Source organism: Glycine max, chromosome 9 (assembly GCF_000004515.6).
Source record: "Glycine max cultivar Williams 82 chromosome 9, Glycine_max_v4.0, whole genome shotgun sequence".
Taxonomy (NCBI): Eukaryota; Viridiplantae; Streptophyta; class Magnoliopsida; order Fabales; family Fabaceae; genus Glycine; species Glycine max.
In genome coordinates this window covers 48,300,005-48,317,528 of record NC_038245.2, presented here as the reverse complement: position 1 = coordinate 48,317,528, position 17,524 = coordinate 48,300,005, and the positions used below count along the sequence as shown (strand labels likewise).

The following is a 17,524-nucleotide window of genomic DNA, read 5'->3' as shown; positions in this document are numbered from 1 at the left end:
TAAAAAAATATTTAAAATCATATTTAAGTTTAAAGTTAATTATATTTTAAATTTAATCTCAAACAAAAACATGCTAGTAGCAGTATTTATTTATAATATATTAGCTGCCTCAAAAACTTATAATATATTTATATTAATATTTTTTTATCCATAAGAATGGAATATGATAATTTTTTTTATAATATTCGTATATTTTATTTAAGCAATTGATGTTTTGCTTTTAATATTAATACTCCATCAACAATTTAAAACGAAGGAATACATGAAGGACACGTGTAATAGGGGGAGGGAGAGAGAAACTGAAAACGAAGACCGAAGTTGTTTCTTAAACAACAGAACAAACTGAAACGGACGACGGTTCTTTCTTATAATTATTACAAGTACAACTCTCTCTCTCTCCCGGCAAATCAAAGACATCAGAAAAATTCAATTGGCACGCCCATGCATTAATTCCAAATTCACTCGTTTTAAAAGACTTGTCTCCATTTAACGTGCGAACCATCCCAGAAGTCACTTCCTCACCCTTTGGCCGTTGCCTTGTTCTTGAAGTCTCTACCTTTCACCCTTGACTTTGCTCTCTCTGCTATTTCCAACCACCCAAAAGCCTTCTTTTTGTTGCTGACTTGTTTCTTCTTCTTGTTCAGCTCTTAAGTAAAATCCCAAGGTGCGTCTGGGGCTCTTCTTCCTCTTCCTCCTTTTGGGGTTGTTTTAGTATTTTTTTTCTGTCTGTGTGGATCATTTTGTTGATTTCTAGTTGGATTTTGTGTCTAGCAAGACTTTTTTCTATCGGGTAAATGTTAATTGTTGGTTTGTTAATTTTTGTTAACGAGAGAAATCAAACCCTCGACCTTTCTCTCATTTCCTTCTTTCTTAACCATCCAACCAACCATATATCTCCATGTCTAGTAAGACCGTAAGAGGAGTTTGGTGGCTTTTGGTAGTTGTAATATAGTCTTCAAAGCTTGAAATTTTGGGAGAGATGCCCGCGTTTAGTATCTGATGGTGTCTCTAATTGGATTGTCTTTGAAGGAATACACATATGGGAAACCAAAAAAGCTTGAATTTTTGGATGCTATGGGGTTGGGATGTTTGGTCATTGAGAGACTTGTCATCAAAGCCTTATGTGTTTGCAAAAAAAATGAGCACAAATGTTTATTTTGCAAAAGTTTAATGGGGATTTTTGCCTCTACACAAAAGCTCCTTCTTTGCTTCACTAATCACTACTTTTGACTTTTGTTTTGATTTCAATTTTGAAAATATTTGTGTGTGTTTATTTCAGCTAGAAGGCTAAAACTAGTGTATAACACAAGGGACTGGTTCAGCTCCCATGTTTGGAGTTCCCGAATCTTTGATTTTCTTTTGCTTTATGTAATCTGAAGCTTCTTGTTTCAATCCCCTGTATTGAGGTCAACGTACAAGGAGTCCATGCCTTTTAATGTTCTCCAACAAGTATAAAACAAAAAAAAAGGTTATTTTTTATTCTTGTCTTGCTTTTTGGTCACGGAGAAGAGAGAAGACAATTATAGGATCGGTTTGTTGATACTTTCAGAATCTTCCCTTTTTTTTAATGTTCTCTAATAAGTATTACTTGCTTTCCACGACAATTTCCCTTTTCTTCTTTTCTTATATCTTTCCAACTTTGCTTCCTATTTATGATTTTCATGCTGTTTTTCCCCCTAATTTAGATGTGATATTAATTTTATATGGGAATAGAATGGGGTGATTTATGTTTTCACTGGATTTCTAATTAGGACTGTTAGAAAAAGAAGATCAAATAAAATATAAATTTGACCATCTGAAACCTTTATGTAATGAGTCAAATCAGGGGAAATTGAGGATATCTATCATTAAGTAATTAGCATGTTTACTTTATGAGAGGGCCTAATCATTCACAAATTAACATGGATATTATGATAGGAACTTAAAAGTTTTCAATAGAACTTTTGCTTGGTCATTTTTGTAAATTGTAAGGCTATGGTATAGTCTACTTCTCCATCTGGCTTCTTGTTTTTCTTTTACAAAGAGAAGTTTCTGCCAAGTTTATATGTTTAACGAAATCACTGTAGCTCTGCTAGAATTCATCTTTGACTATGTTAGAATATGCTTAATATGGTCTGGAAAATTAATATTGCTGATGAGACTGATATTTAGCTATTAGCAAATATTCATGGTAGTATTCATGTAATTGACCTAGAGGGGACTGATGATTCCTCTGTGCATTTAACCTGTTTCATTAAACCAACATGCAGGATCCAAATCTATCCATTAAACTGAGTTTGAAACTGACACTTGGTTGCTAATCCACTCCCAGATACATATATAAAAACTAGGCTGTTAATTTGTCCCTCCAACATATATATTGTAAGCATGAACAACTGTGATTTATTTATTTATAGTAGTTATTGAAATTTATATTTATTGATTTCTTTTTCTTTTTTTCAGGTATCAGTATATCTTCTCCCTGTCAGATTTTTGCTGGCAGCTACTTATTGACAATGAACAATCTCAAGCTAGGAGTAGAGGTTGTGAGTGCTCATGACCTTGTGCCCAAAGATGGGCAAGGATCATCTAGTACTTATGTGGAACTCCACTTTGATGGCCAGAGATTTCGGACAACTACTAAAGACAAAGATTTGAGTCCTTTTTGGAATGAGAGCTTTTACTTCACCATCACTGATCCAAGCAAGTTACCTAGCCTCACTCTTGAAGCCTGTATCTACCACTACAACAAAGGCAATTGCTCCAAAGTACTCCTTGGGAAGGTCCGGCTCACTGGAACCTCCTTTGTTCCGTATTCTGATGCTGTTCTTTTGCACTACCCTCTGGAAAAGAAAAATATTTTTTCGCGCTCCAAAGGAGAGATTGGTTTGAAGGTTTTTGTCACAGATGACCCTTCTTTAAGATCCTCAAACCCTATTCCTGCTGTGGAATCCTTTTTCAATACAGACCAAAATGAAAATCTAACACAAGACCAAACACCACCACCGGTATCATTTACAGACTCAATCCTCAACAGCGTCTCTAGAAAGAAAACCGAGACAAGGCACACGTTTCATAACATTGCAAAATCAAGTAGTGAACAAAAACAGCAGTCTAAGCCTGCAGCAGATGCCAACCCTAGTGTAACATTTGGGATTCATGAGATGAAATCATCACAGGCTCCTCCAAAAGTTGTTCAAGCATTTGCAGGTCCACAAGAGTTTTCGGTGAAAGAAACAAGCCCTACTCTTGGAGGGGGAAAAGTTGTTGGGGGAAGGGTTATTCGCGGGAGCATGCCGGCCACATCCAGCAGCTATGACCTTGTTGAATCAATGAAGTATATTTTTGTAAGAGTTGTAAAAGCGCGCGACCTTCCTTCGATGGATATGACAGGTAGCCTTGACCCCTATGTGGAGGTAAAGGTTGGAAACTTCAAAGGAACTACCAACCACTTTGAGAAAAACCAAAACCCTGAATGGAACAAGGTGTTTGCCTTTGCCAAGGACAATCAGCAATCATTTATTCTTCAAGTTACGGTTAAAGACAAGGACAAGATATCAGATGATGTTGTTGGAACTGTGACGTTTTCTGATCTGCATGATATCCCTGAACGTATTCCACCTGATAGTCCATTGGCTCCTCAGTGGTATAGGATTGAGAACAAGAATGGAGAAAAGAGAGGGGAGTTGATGCTTGCTGTTTGGAGAGGCACACAAGCTGATGAGGCTTTTCAAGATGCTTGGCATTCTGATGCAGTAGTCTCCCCTGATGGAAGCACTATATCTAACTATGCTCAGATTCGATCGAAAGTTTACATGTCTCCGAGATTATGGTATGTACGCGTCAAAGTGATCGAGGCACAGGACTTAGTTTCATCTGACAAGTCTAAAGTTCCAGACGTCTATGTTAAGGTACACATTGGCAACCAGATTATAAAGACGAAGCCATTAAGGGACATGAACCCGCAGTGGAATCATGAGGCGTTGTTTGTCGCCGCTGAACCTTTTGAAGAGCCTTTGGTCTTCACAGTTGAAGAACGCAGTGCCAACAAGGATGAGACTATTGGCAATGTTGTTATTCCTTTAAACAGAATTGAAAAGCGTGCTGATGATAGGCCTATCCGTGATCACTGGTATCTTCTTGAAAAGTCCATGTCATCTGCTATGGAGGACCAAGCGAAAAAGAAAGAGAAAGAGAAGGAGAAGGACAAGTTCTATAGCAGAATCCGTGTCATTGCCTTTCTTGATGGTGGATACCATGTGCTAGATGAGTCAACTTATTACAGTAGTGATCTAAGGCCAACCACAAGGCAATTATGGAAGAAGCCAATTGGTGTGTTAGAACTTGGCATTTTGAATGCTGATGTATTGCCAATTCCAACCAAAAATAGGGATGGAAGGGGAACAGCAGATACATACTGTGTGGCAAAGTATGCCCACAAGTGGGTGCGCACTAGAACCATTGTTAACAATCTAAACCCAAAGTTCCATGAACAGTACACTTGGGAAGTTCATGACACAGCTACAGTTCTCACCTTGGGGGTATTTGATAATGCACAGATTACTAATTCTTCAAATGGTAACAAAGATTCCAAGATTGGAAAGGTTCGGATAAGGATCTCAACGCTAGAAGCTGGTCGTGTTTACACCCACTCTTATCCATTGTTATCAGTGCAAAACTCTGGCCTCAAGAAGAACGGGGAAGTGCACTTGGCCATACGGTTCTCATGCACCTCAATGGCTAACATGATGGCTTTGTATTTAAAACCCCATTTGCCAAAGATGCACTACACAAAGCCCCTTAACATCATGGACCAGGAAAGGCTGAGACTTCAGGCTGTGCTCATTGTTGCATCTAGACTAGGCAGGGCAGAACCCCCTCTTAGGAAAGAAGTGGTTGAGTACATGTCTGACTCAGAATCTCATTTGTGGAGCATGCGGCGCAGCAAGGCCAACTTCAACCGTTTGAAGGAGGTGTTTTCCGGGCTACTTGCATTTGGAACTTGGTTTGGACAAATTGCAACATGGAAGAACCCTTTTGTGACAGTGCTGCTGCACATTCTCTACTTAATGCTTGTGTGTTTTCCTGAACTTATTCTACCAACCGTGTTCCTATACATGTTTGTAATAGGGATGTGGAAATGGAGGTTCCGCCCGAGATACCCTCCTCACATGGATGCTAGTCTCTCTTGTGCATATGTAACCAGCCCTGAGGACTTTGATGAGGAAATGGACACTTTTCCAACCACAAAGAGCTTTGATATCGTTCGTTGGAGGTATGATAGGTTGAGAAGTCTGGCAGGGAAGGTTCAGAGTGTTGTTGGACAGATAGCAACTCAAGGAGAAAGAATCCATGCTCTTATAAATTGGAGGGATCCACGTGCCACTTCGATATTCATGGTGTTTTGCCTTGTGACTGCTATAGTTTTGTATGTGACACCACCACAGATGTTGTTTATTCTATCTGGATTTTACCTAATGAGGCACCCTATGCTTCGGGGTAAGACGCCAGGAGCACCGATCAATTTCTTCCGCAGGTTGCCTGCTCTCACAGATAGCATGCTGTAAATATAGACCCTTGTTTTGTGCAAACCAAGTTTTGGTGCTGCCAATATTTGAATCTGGTTTAAGTTTTTTTGGCAGTGCTTGTACAAGTCTTTGTTCCTTGAGTCATGATTGTTGATACAAAAATGTACACATTCTGTGGAAAATTCACAAGTGTATTTTATTTATACTACTGTTTTTTTTATTCTGTGCCGGCCTTATAGGATTTGATCAGATGCTTGTAGTGGAAATATGCTGGCACTTATAAAAACTGGAATACTATCCTTATGCACTCACTACTTATATGGCAAATTAACAAATTATATTATGTATGATAAATTTATTAATTTTATGTATGATAAATTTGTTAATTTTTACAACAACTTCTTTAAAAGTCATACTTATCATAATTTTCATTTGATTAATAGTGCAAAGGATTCTACTCCTACAATATATAGAAATTAAACTCAATTTACAGGGTGAGTTCTATTAATTCAATCATTTGCTTTGTAGTGTGCTTCAAATGGAATTTTCTTTTTCTTTTTCTAGGCGGAGAGACGAAGTAGAAAAGTAGTTTCTGTGGTTGGAATGAACACTGAAATCTATATTTTTCTGAGTAGATTTCAACCTATTTTATGTACAATGTATCAGTTGAAATCACATCCAACGCCAAACGTCTAGTTCACTAGAATGTGTGCAACAGATTTTAAACAGAAAAACAAACACACACTTGTTCATTTATTTAGTTTTCTTGAAAATGACCAAAGTCTAGAAGTATGATGTCTTACCAACTTTTCATAGAGAGACTCCATTTGCATTTTTATGTGGATTGAGTTGTTCAACTTGACTATTTTATATTTATTTAATTTAATGTGCTTCTACTGTGATGTTTGAGTAAGATGTATATATACTTATCGCAAATGGTTCGTAACAGGTGAAGACAAAAAATATATATATAATGCATGTATTTCACTTTTGTTCTAAACAATATATTAATAATTGTTTTCAAAAATAGTTATTTTAATAATATGAAAATAGGAATTATTCAATTTTTTTGTGGATGAGATAAATCTAGCAGTGTTATAGCCCACGGTATGCCACAGGTGCAGCTTGTCCACAGTAGAAGTCGTCTGATAACTTTGTATAATAAGACATGTTTTTTTTTTTTATTTTAAGCCTAAAATATCTTTTTCGTTCTTATAAAAATTGATTGATTATTAATTTTTTTCAAAATTTGTTATATATTTTTAATCCTCATAAAATTAAAATATATTATAATTTGACCTGAGACTTACCTTGATTAAAATTGAACATATAATGATTATCTACTTAAGAATATGATAGTGTAAAGCTGAACTTATATTCATTATATATGTAGGTTCGAATTATGACATTTTAATTTATTTTGAATTGACTTTCTTTCAAAAAAGATCATGAGTTATATATATATAGATAATATGTTCTAAAACTATGTTTATATAAATAAAATAATATTAACACAAATGGTATAAGGTCTTCAGTATTCATATGTGAAAAAATATTTGTTTAATTAGATAATCGTGTTTGATTTTCTTTATATATAATATTTTCTTGAATTAACAGCAGTGACACATCACGATATCAAAAAATATCTAATTTCTGTCCCGTAAAAAAATACAAAAATATTACAATACTTATATATTTTCAAATAAATAATAACAGTAATAATAGATTTTATTATTAAATATAACTTTTAAAACAAAAAAGTAAATAAACGTTCATAATTAAAAAAAATGGATTACTATTATACATTAGTTATTAATTAATTAATACTAAAATTTCGATTTGTGAATTAGGTTTTTTACGCGCCTCACCGTGAACTTTCACTCATTTGCACGTTGCACTCGCTCGCAGCAAAGCTCTCAACTTTACTTTACGATTTCGCTACTTCCAGTTCCATGTAAGTACTCGCTTTGTTCTCCTTCTCTTTTCTCTTCATCGTTTTCACTTTCATATTTTGTGCATCGGAGCCTCCCCGGGAGCTTCGCCTCGGTGGCTTCCGGTGCGGCGGTGATGGCGAAGCAGATTTATTTTGTTCCAATTCGTAGTTTTGTAATTAAAATGTAGTTACATTTGTGTAAAATATTAGCTCAATCATTCTAGTAAGGTTGAAGAAAGAATGGTGCTGTCAGGCTTGGTTGCATATTTTCTCTCTAAAAGTGATTGAACAGATTGCTGATATTTTCTTTGAATTTTTTCACTAGTATGCTATGGAGTAGGAATTTATTTTTTTTGAATAGCTAAACAAGAGTGTTACAAAATTTTATCTTTTTTATTTCATAGTGGTGTGTTTTACTATGGTTTTGGTCTGCTTTTTTTTTTTAATCCATTTATTCTGCCTCTTTTGGTTTTCTAGCAGTGGCACTCTTGTTTCTTCTTTTGAGGAAGTTAAGTTCACTGGTTCAAGTATTTTGGGATCCACAAGGTGGGGACGTAAAGGATTGGGATTTCGATGGAGACTGACAGACCTGACGGCCGGACTCCCAATCAACTGAGACCCCTGGCCTGCTCCTGCTCTATCCTGCATCGCGCCCATGGCTCGGCCAGTTGGGCTCAAGGAGAAACCAAAGTGCTTGCTGCCGTTTATGGACCCAAGGCGGGGACCAAGAAGAATGAAAACCCCGAAAAAGCATCTATTGAAGTTATTTGGAAACCCAAGACTGGACAAATTGGTTGGAGCAATACTGTACTCAACTCAACACTTTCTTTCCATTTTAAAAAACAAAATTGATATCTTGTTTTCATTGGTTTAGGAAAATTGGAGAAGGAGTATGAGATGATATTGAAGAGAACTTTGGAGAGCATTTGCATTCGAACGATATATCCCAACACCACCACTTCGGTTATAGTCCAGGCAAGTTTTGTTTTCAGTTTTAGAAATTTGGTTTGTTACATATTTCATAATTTAGTAAGATTCAAAGGACACAGTGCAATGCAACTACATTTTCGGTTTTACTCTGATTTGGATAGCAACTGTGCTGCTCTGTGGTTCTTTTGTGTGAACGATTCTCTGTTAAAATTGGAACTTTTGTTTCATGCCTTTGCATATTTACTGCCATTGCTGATTGCTTTATAATTTTTTAAGTGACGTGTCATGCGATTTGTAGTTAACTGATATCTTCACTCTTTGTTTCTACTGCAGGTTGTACACGATGATGGTGCTGTATCCTATTTTAAAATTCAGTTCTAATATGGTTTATATGGTGACTGTTTCTTTAAGGTTATGATATTGTCTACTTTTACTGCAACCTTTCCTTTTAATTTGGCAATTCTTCACTTTGTGATTTGATTCATCGTGACATGTATTCCTTAGGATTTTAGTTTGATGCTGAAAGTATGACTCAACTTGTCATTCTACTTTAACCCTGTTTTAAGTGGGTAGTGTTATACTCTCTTGAAAATGGAAGGAAAGACTAATCCTTTGAGAGTCATGAGGTGCTGTAATAGTTATTTATTTCTCCGTGAAAGATTTTTCTAATCATTTTATGGAAATCTGTTTCCTTCTGTTGACATTAAAAGGGTAAGCTATGAAATCCTGCCGGCTTGTCATTTTGATTGCTTGTGACATGCATGACAATGTATAATAATTTTACTGATGATCCATACACCATAGGGTACATGTGTGAGTGTGACTACAGTTTCATCCCTCTTTTTTAATTTATTCTGTATAATGTATGAAATCTTTTAACCATCTTCCTTTTAAATTTTGAGCCTTTTGATTGGTATGAAAAGCGGAGAAACTATATTTTTCCCTAATGTCTAGCCAACACATTTGTGCTATTTTTACACTTCAGGTTCAATGGTTAACTATTAGAATGGGTGCTGGGTAGTGGACTAGTGGTATTCAGTCACTCTGTTCACACCTTTAGAGGCAAGTTGTTGCTTTTTTACAACTATGAAAGAGAACAAATTAGATTACCATCTGATACATACATTTCAGTTTGATTTTATTGTTTATTACATGAGGGGTGGAGACCTAAAGTGATTAATAATTAATATATATGCTTCTGGATCTTTTGCTCCGTTTTCTTGACTTAATATGTAGCTTCTTCCATGTGCAATAAATGCAGCATGCACTGCACTTGTGGATGCTGGAATACCCCTAAAACATCTTGCTGGTAATCTAGATTTGTTGGTTTATTTCTATGTTTTCATTCTATTAAAAATAATGAATTCTCATCCTTGTCTCTACAGTGGCGATATGTTGTTCTGTAACAGATAGTGGCTGTATTATATTGGACCCAACCAAAGAGGAAGAGGAGGTTAGTAGAATCATTTTTTGGTTAATTTAAAGTGTTATTATATTTTTACCTAAAGTCTAGTGAATTTAGTCAGCTGAAAAAGATCTGGTCTACATTTACCTTATTTGTATTTGTACTCTAAATGCCTTGTGGATACTAGTTGAAAAAAATCGTTTAAACTTTTGTTGTCTCTGTTCAGTTATTGCTGCCATGACAAGCCTTTCGTTATTGATGTCATGATGTTAACTCTTTTTCTATTCTAGCTTTTCTTTGTTTTAGTAAAGTACATTATCCTCATTTCAGGTTTGATTAACTTAACTTCTCTTATTGGAGAACATAAACAACCTCTTCTTTATTTTTGATGGCATAGAATTGTTAACCTTTTTATAAATTTACATTATTTAACCTTTTTCCTTTATCTGCTTCCGCGATATTAGAAGACATGATCCAGGAAATAGTTCAGTATTGCCTTGTTCTTTTGCAATGCAAACCCAACAGATTTTTATTCCCCATGTTAAAATTATAGAGGTCTTTATATTCATGATTAGTGGAAATTTGATTTGCCTGGTAACTTCAGCAACCTTTTTTGACTTGGGCAAAAACCAATAATCCAGCTAGGTATGAGATGCTAACTATCTAGATTCTGGACCAGTAACTAATTATGCATCCAATAGTCAATGTGTTTTATCTTAGAGATGTTCATGCATATGTGTGTAGTCAATGACATACTGTGAGGCTTAGTGGTACTCTGGACATGATATATTTTTTTTTTTGCCGTAAACCCATAACCATGATATAGTTAATATTTTCTTGTCCCTTTGGCATACTGGCATAATTGGAGTCCTAGGTTCCATGCTTCTTGTATACAACTCTAATTCAATGTTTTTTTTACCTTATGGCAGAAAATGAAAGCATACATCAATTTAGTTTTTCCAAATACAATTGTTTCAGTCCTCCCAGAGAGATCATCGCAGGTGGGTAGTGAGCCTATGGCACATGGAATCATGACATCTGTTACACAGGGTGCTATGTCAGGTATTTTGCCACACTTTCTTCAACCTTTTTTTAGTTGGTACCTTCAATAGGAATTGTTCGTGCCATAAGTATCTATCTTTTCCAACATTGGCCTAGTGCTTTAGCATATGCTTGCACAGTATGCGCTTGTGTAGATTTTTTTTTGTTCTGTGATTGTTGCAACTGAGAAAATGAATGGAGCTACCTCCAATTGTATTAAATTTTGGGGAAAATTGGAAAAACCGAAAATAAATATTATAACAAAATCTAATTGGGCTTGGGTCATGAATCTATTAAAGCACTTCTGGTGGACCTGATTGTTCGTTCTTCTTTCCTTATTATAATCAGAAAAATATTATAAATATAGGTACTAAAATACTAAAAAATGATAAGGTCAAAATATGGTATTCAGTTTTAACATTTCACAGTGATCTAATTAGTTTTCTGATTTTTTTTTCTTTTCCTAGTGGATGATTATCTTCACTGCCTAGATCGAGGGCGTGCTGCTAGTGCAAGATTGTCGGAATTTGTGAGGAAGAACATAGGGCCGAAATCTACATGTGAGGCATCTAAAGCCGGGTGATTTTCCATTCATTTTGGATGGATGTAGTTTACATATTTGTCTGTTTTTTGCCTGCAAGGGTTGGGGAGGATGGGATTTCTCTGCAGGTAGTGTCGCATATCTGTCCCATTCATGAAAATTATTGTTGGTCGATAATAAATTTGCCAAAGCCAAACTGACCTCCTGGTTTGGTTAGTTCTTTAGTAGAAGACTATTTGTTAATATATTTGTGCATTTGATTACACAAAAATGTTACTAAAAATTATTTGATTTTTATAATATATTTCGGTCATAAATTATTTTTTCATTGAACCGTCATTTTTAGTCTTTTTATATACTACTAACAGTAAATTTGGTTAGATGTTTTGTCACTTCCAAAGTGTTTACTTTGCCTACAACTCCTTGCAAAAGAGAAGCAATGCTAGGACATTGAGTTTGTGTTTGGTACAGTGGAGAGAAATAAAGTAGATGAAAGTAAAGATGCTGAGAGTAGAAAAATAAGTGAGAAATAAAGTGATGATTAAATGTGTTTGGTTGAAGAAAAATAAAGATAAAATGAGAGGAAGAGATGAGTAAAAATAAGTGAGAAATAATACAAGTGGGTTCTACCATTTTTAAACTTATTTATTTCATTTTCTCACATTGCAAACTCAATCCTCTTATTTCTGTCTGCAGAATATTATATCAGTCTCACGTTCCAAAAACATAGCGTCAGTGAAGGAAGGATAACTCGATCCATTGGAAATATTTTAGTATGCAATTTTATTTAAAGATATTTTAAAATCTTTTAAAGAATATTATATAAAGATGTTAAGTTAAATGGACTAAATTATATGATTCAACAATAAGAATAGAGGACAGTGTAATAATTAATGTAACAATAAGAAAGACAAGTATAATTTATTTTTCAATTTTTATCAGATTTTTACTAAATTTTATTACTTTTAAAATTATTTTATCTCACATTTATCGTAAACTCTCAATAATTTAAATAAAACTAGCAACTTAAAAGTAATTAATGTAATAATAAGAAAGACGAGTATAATTTATTTCTCAATTTTTATCAGATTTTTAGTACATTTTATTACTTTTAAAATTATTTTATCTCGCATTAATAGTAAACTCTCAATAATTTAAATAAAACTAGCAACTTAAAAATTTTAAATAGGAAAAAATATAACTTTTTTAATATTAAAAATAAAGAAATTTAATCAACTAAAAAATAAGAAATAAAATGTACAGTTAGGTTGTTATTAGTAAGGGCAAATTCGAGGTTGGGCATAACATGCGCATGAATAAAATAAATATCCATTAATTCACCAAACACTTGAAAAAACAACAAAGATGTTATGAAGAGAAGCTTCAATGAAGGGCAGCATAGACATAACAGCAAGCACAGAAGGTGAACTCACAAACACAGGGGTGCAGAAGGAAACAATACTCAAAAGAAAGGTCAAAAAGCCCACCTATTTGAAGGATTCGTCTGAAGGAATCTAATGGAAATTGCCAGCTCACACGATCCTCCACAATCCTCCTGCTGATGCATGCTGCGTATCTGAGGGAAAAGCAACCATAACAGAATTAGTTATATTCCTAGGATTATACCAATTCTAGAAGAAAATTATTCCTTCCTAGGATCTATAAATACTATGTAAATAACAGAAGGATTAATAAGAAAAAGCTGGAATTCCTTATCTTAGAACTTTTCTGATTTCCCTTCTCTTATCTGGAGGAGCTGAACCTCTAAATCAGCCACGTTCATAACAAAAGAGTAGAAGCAAAGAAGTTCATATCTAGACAGAGAAGTTAAGGAATGATGATATATGGAGTGGGTAGTAGATGACATATTAATCATAGATATTAATTGGGAGATATAAGATAAATAATAATACGTATACGTTACACATAAATTTAGTTACAGAGAAAACCCGTATTTATTATTATTTTTTTTTTCAACTTGTCTATTCTCTTATAAGCACACTCTACGTGTATAGAGCATATGCAACTAGAATTGTGAAAATGACACTGATCTTTATACAACAAATTAAATATATGGAGCATTTTATGACATATGCTTACTTTTACCTCTCCCGTCAATCAGCACTCCATTCAATGTATGAATGGTTTGAGACTTGTTTTATTTCTGCATATTTCAGCAAAGGAAATAACTGTTGCAAATTTGTTAAGTCAACTTTCAAATGCTTTAGGTACTTGAGATGCAGAATCTCTATACCCCACTTATTGACATCATTGTCATGATTCATACTTTGGAGTTTTCCTCCGATTATTTTTAGCTGTTTGAATCCCCTGGCTAGCTTGTCAGGCATGAGCCATTCTGGAATGTTTTGTCCAGGAAAACCTTCAAGATGCAACTTTTTCAAGCTTGAAGGCAAAATGATCTTAATATCACTGTACCTTGACATACCCCATGATATTTTGAGATGCTTAAGTGCTGACAACTCTTCCAAGCTTTCAAACTCTCCATCTTTGATGACAGCCTCAATTCCTATATGTATGCTGAGTCGCCTTAGTTCTTTCAAATTTGCAAGATCTGATATTGTGCAGGGAGTCTTTTTGGGGTTACCTATTACAAATCCCTTGAGCACTCGGAGATTAGTGAGTGTCTCAATCCCCTTTGGCATGTCGTCTAACAAGTAACATTGGGATAGAATGAGACGTGTGAGACGTTCCATTGATGAAATATCATTGGGCAATGTTTCTAAATTGTGGCAAGCTTTGAGATCAAGAATTTGTAGGTTCCTAAGTTGAGTAATGGAGGGTGGAAGCTCAGATATTCTTGATATTCCACGAAGACTAAGATACAACAAAAATTCTTGATCCCTCAACTCCTTTAAGAATTCTTGACTCCCCACTTCAATGTGATGTGAAGGTGAATCTTGCCAACGACCAAGTTGCATTGAAGCATTTTTAAAGACACACGCTTACTTTTAGAGAGCCATTGAGATTGGAAATTCAAATAGTTGGCTCCAATATTAAAAATACGCCATCTGGAATCAGCAGGTATCAAACCAACCCCATCACCTAGCATGACTTTTTGTTTCTCAAGTACTAACCGAGTCAACCCAAGATAATACCCAAGATGATGTGCATTTTTTTTGTATGGTGAGAATGATGACTCCAAGAGAGGATGGATGTGAGGATGAATTTGAAATTTATGGACAAGGGGACACTTGGTATTACCATAGGGTACTATCATATTTAACTTCAAAAGCTCATCAATCACTTCCTCACCCACTTCCTCTGCCGTTTTCTCTTTTGTTTTTCCAATATAACCGTCTCCAATCCACCGATAAATTGTGTAACTTTTCTTTAGAACAGCATCTTTGGGGAAAATTACAAGATACATCAAACAAAGACTCGGTGGATGATATTTTAGCTCGCGATACCTTTTCTGAAGCAGATATAGGTCTTGATCCAACAAGTGATTCTTGTGTTGGACTGAAGATGAAGATGGATGTAATGAGTCATCAAAGGCATCCATTGGGAGCAACTTGTGAGCACAATCTCTTATTCTTTTGCAAATGCCATCCATGTCTTCATCCAACATCTTCCTGTCCAACTTTCGAAGATGGCCATCGATCTCTGTTAGCGTGTCAAGCAGTTCATCTTCGTTCTTCTTCACTCTCATGAACACTTCCTTTATCTTGTTTAACTCCCACGTCAACTTTTCCAACTTGCCATCAAATTATTCATCTTTTCCTCTTTGATGGAAAGTGCTCCTCGCTTTCGTCACGCGGTTCAGTAACAAGCCAACTGCTTTCATTTTGTTTGTTCGAATAGACATTTTCCAACTAAAAACAAACAAAGGCCAAAAATACTACTTGATCTTTTGTTTTGATACACGTTCTTCCATTCTTGACCATGCAGCATATTAGGTTAGAATGTGACACAATTTAAATATAGTAACTCAAATAATTAAGATAACAATTAAGATAATTTAAAGAAGAAAAAAACAATCAAGGAGAAGCCAACAAATCAGCATAGTGCATCATAGAGGTAATGATTGTGGGGGTAAAAACTGTCCTTAGTGAGACTTGTTGTCACTTCAAGGATGTCGATGAAAAATCAAGAAAGAATAAAATACCTATATATAGGTTTAGTTAATCAAGACATTAATTTATAATAAAAAAATTAGTGGTTGAGATTTATAACTGCTAACTTGAAATAGAGGAAATTTTATAATATTAGTTACAATCGCTAGCTATATCCATTAATACATGTAGGTGAGATGATAAATTAGGTTTATGAGATGTATGTAGAATCTAGCAAATTAGTCTAGTATACGCTTGATGTAGTTACACAGAATTTCTTGACTGTGACTTGTCAATCACATATATCGAAAGTTGATTATATTAAATACCGAGAAAAGATTGTTCAGACTTGTAAATTTGTAATAACGGTGATGAGGAAGTGAATAAAGATAGGCGAAAAATACTTTTTTTTTTGTTTTTTTATATACTCCTTTAATTCGTCTCTACTTATAAAATTATTTTTAAACGTTTATTTATATCTTTTTATAAGATTATTTTTTAATTTTTAGATATTTTAATTATTTTTTTCTTATACATATTTACTTAATTATTTTTTCTCCAATATTAATGAGAAACAAATGAATATAAAAAAAATAAAATGATAATACAACTAATTAACAAATTTCAGGTAATAATTATTTTTCGTAAGAGACACCAATTAGTTGAAAAGATCTTATAATTATAGGGGAGAGTATATATTTAATATACTATTTTTTGCTATGTAATTAGCAAGGTTAGAATATGAAAATTCAAATATTAAGATAATTTGAATGTACAATTCAAATATTACCTCAAACAAGTTTAAACAAAATGTAACTCATGATATTGATCGAGAGAAGCTAAATGAATATGAGAAAAACTAACAAATCATCATAGTGCAATATTATAGAACAAAGAGTATAAAATTGACGTAAAAATGAACCTTGATAAAATGAGGCTTGTCGTAGCTTTGTAAGAAGTTGATGAAAAAAATAAGAAAGATGTATCTATATATAAGGTTTAGTTAACCATGCATCAATTTTAACTTTAGTATAATTGCAAGGAAGGAACCAAATGATAAAAGTTTCATTTCATTCTCTACGTGATTCCAACTTCAAGGATCCTCGACAAAAGTTAGATCGATCCTGCATTTTTTTTTTAATTAATTCCTTTTGATTTAACAATAAAATATTGAGTGATTGAGATTTATAATTGGTATTATATTTTATCTATAAGAATCAAAGAAAGTATTAAAACATTTACAATAATTTATATATATTGTTTAACTAACTTAGTTAATTAGACTTTTTTAACTTAACTTATAACTGGTAGTTTGAGAGGGTGGTGAATTCACAATATTAATTAGTTAAATTTAGTATTTATATCCGTACATGTAGGTGAGACAATAAATTTGGTATTCGAGAAGGAGGTGACAGAACCAATTAGTCTGCTATTGAGTATTGACTACGAATTTAGTGATTACTCAATATTCAATATAAATTTTGGGAATATGGATGACAAAAACAAAAACAAAATTGAAGACGGGTATATATCGTTTTATTAATTAGATTGGGAACTGGTACGGTATTTGTGATTCTGCCGGATGAGTCGGTTTTTTTTGCATGTTTTATAGACAAGTAATAATATTTATAAATAACCGTTTTTTTTGTCTTAGTGTAAATATGAAAGAGGAAAAAATATATAAGAGAATTTAAAAAGAAAGAGAGATAAAAGTCAGAATAAAAAAAGGCGAAAGAAAAGAATTAAAAAGAAGACAGAACAGTTAGAAAGAGAGAAAAATTTTGAGGAATTTTATTTAAGAGATGTTGAGTTGTGGTAAAGGAAAACCTTCTTTTAACACAAGTAATAGATTAAATTATGTTAGTTATGGTAGTAGACAGTGGCAAGCAAAGAATCAAATAATAAACATTTGACATCATTCTATTCTGCAAATTACTCACACAACCTTCCATTTGCATTCAAACCCATTTTTATATATCATTGAAGCTTAATTATCTAATGTTATAGCTTTGTGTCTTGCAGGCGCTAGATACTAAAATCAATTGACAAAGAGAACTAAGACGGGCTATAGGCTTTGATACAGATTTTATCTTA

The 17,524-nt window shown here is 33.9% G+C and overlaps 2 protein-coding genes across 7 annotated transcripts; both read left to right on the top strand.

Moving 5' to 3' along the window:
- The first annotated feature begins 317 nt into the window (after positions 1–317).
- On the top strand, positions 318–5,850 carry LOC100815669 (FT-interacting protein 3). 5 transcript variants are annotated; one of them, XM_006587793.4, is made up of 3 exons: positions 319–664; positions 2,250–2,361; positions 2,443–5,850. In XM_006587793.4, exon 3 carries the CDS (start codon positions 2,496–2,498, stop codon positions 5,544–5,546), a length of 3,051 nt encoding a protein of 1,016 aa, XP_006587856.1. In that variant the 5' UTR covers positions 319–664; positions 2,250–2,361; positions 2,443–2,495; the 3' UTR covers positions 5,547–5,850. The 5 variants fall into 5 exon arrangements, with proteins under 5 accessions (XP_003534570.1, XP_006587856.1, XP_040861111.1 ...); XM_041005177.1 differs by having other exon boundaries at positions 1,280–2,361; XM_041005179.1 differs by having other exon boundaries at positions 319–1,468.
- A 1,507-nt stretch (positions 5,851–7,357) lies between these two features.
- LOC100815140 (exosome complex exonuclease RRP46 homolog) lies at positions 7,358–11,685 on the top strand. Of its 2 annotated transcripts, none has more exons than XM_003534521.5 (8): positions 7,358–7,461; positions 7,921–8,233; positions 8,315–8,415; positions 8,704–8,724; positions 9,607–9,679; positions 9,756–9,823; positions 10,705–10,837; positions 11,284–11,685. In XM_003534521.5, the coding sequence occupies exons 2-8, from the start codon at positions 8,014–8,016 to the stop codon at positions 11,397–11,399; spliced, it is 732 nt and encodes a 243-aa protein (XP_003534569.1). In that variant the 5' UTR covers positions 7,358–7,461; positions 7,921–8,013; the 3' UTR covers positions 11,400–11,685. The 2 variants fall into 2 exon arrangements, with proteins under 2 accessions (XP_003534569.1, XP_006587855.1); XM_006587792.4 differs by having other exon boundaries at positions 7,368–7,461; positions 7,918–8,233.
- Positions 11,686–17,524: the final 5,839 nt, after the last annotated feature.

Coding starts and splice junctions, on each gene's coding strand:
- LOC100815669 (XM_003534522.5), top strand. CDS start 2,496: ATGAACAATCTCAAGCTAGGAGTAGAGGTTGTGAGTGCTCATGACCTT.
- LOC100815140 (XM_003534521.5), top strand. CDS start 8,014: ATGGAGACTGACAGACCTGACGGCCGGACTCCCAATCAACTGAGACCC. Junction 8,234..8,314: donor ACCCAAGACTGGACAAATTG/GTTGGAGCAATA, acceptor TCATTGGTTTAG/GAAAATTGGAGAAGGAGTAT. Junction 9,680..9,755: donor ACCCCTAAAACATCTTGCTG/GTAATCTAGATT, acceptor TTGTCTCTACAG/TGGCGATATGTTGTTCTGTA.